The sequence below is a fragment of the Capricornis sumatraensis genome, chromosome 19 (genome assembly GCF_032405125.1).
Source record: "Capricornis sumatraensis isolate serow.1 chromosome 19, serow.2, whole genome shotgun sequence".
Taxonomy (NCBI): Eukaryota; Metazoa; Chordata; class Mammalia; order Artiodactyla; family Bovidae; genus Capricornis; species Capricornis sumatraensis.
The window spans coordinates 25,754,890-25,760,300 of NC_091087.1; the positions used below are offsets into that span (position 1 = coordinate 25,754,890).

The 5,411-nt window shown below is 52.8% G+C and overlaps 1 protein-coding gene across 1 annotated transcript; it reads left to right on the forward strand.

The window, feature by feature from the left end:
• The first annotated feature begins 311 nt into the window (after positions 1-311).
• On the forward strand, positions 312-1,256 carry LOC138095478 (myeloid-associated differentiation marker-like). The gene has a single exon (XM_068991515.1). It carries the CDS (start codon positions 312-314, stop codon positions 1,254-1,256), a length of 945 nt encoding a protein of 314 aa, XP_068847616.1.
• Positions 1,257-5,411: the final 4,155 nt, after the last annotated feature.

The following is a 5,411-nucleotide window of genomic DNA, read 5'->3' on the forward strand; positions in this document are numbered from 1 at the left end:
TTAAAAAATTATATATTCATGGATTAATGCCAGACCACACCCAGCTGTGAGGTTTGGGATAAGACAAGTCTCCTGATGAGGCCGAGGGTGATGGGTGGGGAGAACCATTCTGAAGCGGTTGTGCTGTTACCCAGGTGTCTGAGCCACTGGTTCTAACTCCACAGATCCTGAGCTTCAGCAGTCACAGGACTCTGAGTCTTTTCCAGGCATCTGACTTAATCCCCCTCCAGAGCTGGATCTTTCTCTGATGGGTCCTCAGGGAAGACCACTGCCATATCGGTGACAGAGACTGATCTGACTTCAGGATCACCATGTGCTCATCCTCAGGCCTGCTTTCTGCAATCCTCCTGGGCTACTGCCTCCGCCTGTTGCAGCTGCTCTCCACCTGCCTGGCCTTCTCCCTTGTGGCCAGCATGGGCACTTGGATGGGGGCCGTAAGTAACTGGTCCATATTCATCTGGTGCTTCTGCTTTCTTGTGACCCTCGTCATCCTCATAATCGAGTTCTGTGGGCTCCAGTCCCGCTTCCCCTTCTCCTGGTACAACTTCCCCATCACCTATGCCTGTTACGCTGCCCTCCTCTGCATCTCGGCCTCCATCGTTTACCCCATCACTTACATCTGGTTCCTCCCCCGCGGCCGCTCCCAGGATCATGCCATCGCCACCGCTGCCTTCTCCTGCATTGCTTCTGTGGCTTATGCCAGCGAAGTGGCCTGGGCTCGGACCTGGGTCTGGCTCGGTGTGGTCACCGGCTACATGGTCACTGTGCCAGGACTGCTCAAGGGCCTGGAGACTTTTGTGGCTGGTGTCATCTTTGCCTTTGTCATTGACAGCCACCTGTACCTGCGCCAGCCGGCCCTGGTGTGGTGCATGGCCGTGTACTCCATCTGCTTCCTCCTGGCAGTCGCGGCCCTTCTGCTGAACTGGTGTGGCTGCGACAACAGGCTGCCCATTGCCTTTCCCACTTTTCTTCTGGGGCTGACCCTGCTCTCCGTCCTCCTCTACACCAGCGCTCTGGTCCTCTGGCCTCTCTACGAGTTTGACGAGCAGTTTGGTGGCCAGCCCGAGCGGTTGAGCTGCAATGACGGGCTCATCTACTCTGTGTGTACCTGGGACCAGCAACTGGCTGTGGCCGTCCTGACAGCCATCAACCTGCTGATTTACGTGGTCGACTTGGTGTTCTTGGTCCACATGGTTTCTTCAAGGACTGAGGATCAGCTCAGGGGCTCCCAGTTCCCTCTTCTTTACAAATCATGATGTCCTCTTCCTGGATCCTTATTTAGGGACCTCCTTCAGGTTTGGCTGCCTCTTTTCAGAAGTCCAGTGGTGAGGGACAAGTATCTGTTAAAAGAAAAATAGCTTTATTGAGGAAGCTACTAATCCTGGGGAAAATGTAAAGTCATGTCCCAAAGAACCCACTCCTAACTCCCCAGGTTTTCCTCATAGTTTATCTAAAGAAAAGAGGAAGGGTATAAGCTAGGGGGGCTTTCCAGGTGGTGCTAGTGGTAAAGAACCTGTCTGCCAATGCAGGAGGTATAAGAGATGCAGGTTCGATCCCTGGGTCAGGAAGATCCCCTGGAGGAGGGCATGGCAACCCACTCCAGTATTTTCACAGTGCCCTGCCCCCATCCAGCATATGGGAAGCCCCTAGACGGCACACCTGGCCTCAGGACCTGGATTCCTTGCCTGGTCCTGCCTGGGCCCCAGGCTCATGGGTGAAGCCAGGCCTGCTCCAGACACCTGCCGAGTCCAGGGTGTCAGAGGCCTTGGAGATTCATCGCTGACCCACTTCAGCCCTGGGTGTCAGGATGTTAGCAGGGAAGGCCCGAGTCCCATGGTGCCTGGATTCAACCCCCAGCTCCTCTCTGTCTTGTGTCTGCAGGACAGCGTGCTGTGACATAACTCAGTGGAAGATGCCAGGGCAACCACAGAGCTCTTCTGCATCTCCAGGAGAATTCGAGAGCAGTGAGGGCTGCACGCCTGGTGGAGTTCACCCCACCGCAAGGACTGCTGCTGCTGCTGCTGCTGCTAAGTCGCTTCAGTTGTGTCCGACTCTGTGCGACCCCATAGATGGCGGCCCACCAGGCTCCCCCATCCCTGGGAATCTCCAGGCAAGAACACTGGAGTGGGTTGCCATTTCCTTCTCCAATGCATGAAAGGGAAAAGTGAAAGTGAAGTCGCTCAGTCATGTCTGACCCTCAGCAACCCCATAGACTGCAGCCTTCCAGGCTCCTCCATCCATGGGATTTTCCAGGCAAGAGTACTGGAGTGGGGTGTCATTGCCTTCTCCACCCCAAGAACTAGAGGCCTTCATCTCTTCAGGGCAAAAACTCTCTTGCTTTGGGAACATGCATCTTTAGCAGTAACCTGGCTCCATATTCTCTCTACTCCCTCGGGTCCTCCTCTTATCTCTTTCTTTTTTCTCTCTGAGCTGAGTGTCGGTGGACACCACCCAGCACTGAGACGGCAACAAATGCTTGAGCTGGTATGGAGACAAGTGTTAATTTCCTTAACATCCTGAATCCTGTGGGTCCAATAAGATGTCCCTGGGACTTAATTAATACCCCACCTCCACCTCACTTTTCCAGTTGCATTTATTCCCTGGAGGGTGACATTATTTCCTGGGGGTGACACCCCGTCTCAGAGGTCCATTCGTCTCATCTTGATATTGGTGCCTCAGCACTGGGGAGCTTCCAGGCAAGGGTGCAGGAAGAGGGATGGGTGCCCCCTGCTGACCTTCAGCCCTTCATCCTTCCTCTTGTTTATAAAACTAGGAAACAAGGGTAGTGGACTTGCAAGAGTTGCGGATCTGTGAGAACGAGGTTGGAATCCTTCCTTTGGGTCCAGGAGTCATGTCCTGGACACTGTGTGTCCTGGTCTGGCTGCAGTGCCCCACCCAGAGATCCTGCAACAGCACCCCTATTTCAGTCAGATCAGTCCCTGTTGGAAAACCAGCTAGAAAAAAACAGAGTGTGGAGACTTTATGTGGGGGCTGATGGAGCTCACCTCTCTCTTTCCAGCCACCAGCCTCTCTACAAGGACATTCACAGCCAGCCTCACAGACAAGGGCTGCTTGGACTGGCAGCCAGCACTGCCATCCCCAACCAGGGTGGACAGCCAGGTGCCTGAGGCTGCAGGAGAGAATTATCCCTCTTCTCGCCACTCAAAGCTGGATTGAGGAAGTCATCTCCATGATTTTCTAAGAAAAGCCAGAGAATGGGAACATCTGTGCCCTCAGCTCTGTTCTGGATGCAGCTCAGGCCACAGTCTGGGGGACATCAGCTGGAGTCACCCTGCCTGGAGGAGGCTCTGGCTGGCTGAGAAGAGAGCCTCTGGCTGCTGCCCCAGGAGACAGGGAGCCCAGGCCAGGCAGGGAGCAAGGGAAGAGACTGAGGCTTGGGCACCAGGTGAATGGGGGGTCTTCTCCATCAACTCTGTGTGCTAAAGGGCTGGAGAAGGCCCTGGTCACCCAGAAGGTGGGCTTGGGGGCCACAGCTTCCCCTCCCCAGACCCCTGGACCCAAAGTACCTCCCTTCCTTCTGCCTTTGGAGACAAGCCTGTGTGGGCATCTCTCAGCTCCTCCCCAAGCTTGTCCATCAAATCTGCAGGGAACATGGAGGCCATCTGCCAACCATCCCTCCCCTGACCCTTCTTCTCCTCTTGGGATATTTTTCAAGCTTGAATTTTGTTTTCTTAAAAAGTTCATTTACTTCCATGTTTCAGAATCAAGTTGTTCTAAAAAGCCGTATATTGAGCCATATAATCCCTCCTCACTCAACCCTCAGCTCCCCTCCCCCACCAGGACCAGGTAACTGCTCCACTGGACGCCTAGGAGTCCTTCATGTGCTTTTTGATGTGAATCAAGCAAATACACGTGTTTATTTTTATTTTCTCTCCTTTGATAATTTAAAATGTATCATACCATTCATAATTCTGTATCTTACTGTTTTTTCCTTATAAATCCTGGGGATATTTTCTTATTATTATTTTGAAAGACTCCTCATTTTTCCAAGGTGTATAGTATTCCATCTTGTGGCTACACCATGGTTTATTAATATTTGTCCTAAAGATGAGCACTTGGGTTATTTTAAACCTATCCACCCTTATTATCAAATGAGATCTTGAGTGAGAGAATTCATTTCATACAGCTCTGGTTAGAGAAAAGTGGTGGATGATGCCATCAACCTACTTACAACCCCATCAACTCACCAGCAACTTAGAGCCTCAGGGAAAACAGCTTAATAATAATCCCTTAAGTATAATTTGCTTACTTTATAAAAGGGAAACTGAGGCTCAGATCAGTGACAAGACTCGTCTGTGCTCATGGCAGGTGAGTTGCAAAATCAGAACTAGAAAGCTGATCTCTTGGGCTCTGCTCTCCACATGATCACCATTCATCCCCAGGGAGACCAGACCAGGGCTGTGGGGCCACTGGACTGGAGCCAGGAGCACCTGTGACTGTGGACCCAGCCGGGGACCCCAGGTCTGCCTCTTTTTCTGGGCTTCTGTTTCCACTTCCCCTGCATATGGTCAGTCTTTCTGTACTCTTAACAGAATGACCTTTGTATTCCCTAAAGGTAACATGAGCTCTCCAAACAGAGTGAGAGCATTCAGACTGCTGAGCTGGACTCTGAAGAAGTGGGAGGACAAGAATGTGCAGGAACAAGGGAGTCTGGAACACCTCAGACTGTGGGGGCACCTGGAAGCAGTTTGTGTTTTGACAAATATCACTAGAGAGTTGGAACACTGGGAAGTGACTGAGGAAAGTCATGTTATAAAAGAGAAACATGGTCCCCACCAAACAGAGGTCGTGGGGGAGGAGGGTCTGTGTAATCAGGGAGGATGTGGCCAATAAACAGGACCCAGCAGCCAAGAGGAAACAAGCAGAGAGGGTGGCCAGAGGGGAGGGAACCGGCTTCCATCTCCACCTCTGAGTCTCCAGGACTGGCAAGTCCAGGTGCCCTGGGAAGAGGGGGGCTGGGAGGGACCAGGGGTCCCTGGCACCCCTACCCCCTCTAGCAGATGAGGAAATGGACTCAGCAGCAATGAGTGCCCTCCTCGGGGGGACAGGGCAGGTTTGTGCAGAACGAGGGTGGACGGGGCAGAATCTCAGCCTGGAGGATGCTGCTGCCACACTTGTCACAAGCAGTGTGCGTCCGTGAACGGACAGCCGGCCTGGGGACAGGACACCTGGGTCCTGACTCTGACTCTGCCACACCCAGGGTGACTCTGGACAAGTCCTACCCCTCCCTGGGGTCCAGCTGCACCTCCCCTATGATGAGAGGATTGAACTAAGTAGAGGACCTTCACACTCTCTTTTGAGCTCCATAGTGAGGGGATAAGACCAGTCTTGGAATTGTGACAAATGACAAATGACACTTAACCCCCCCCAACAGGAGGGAGTAGCCGCTG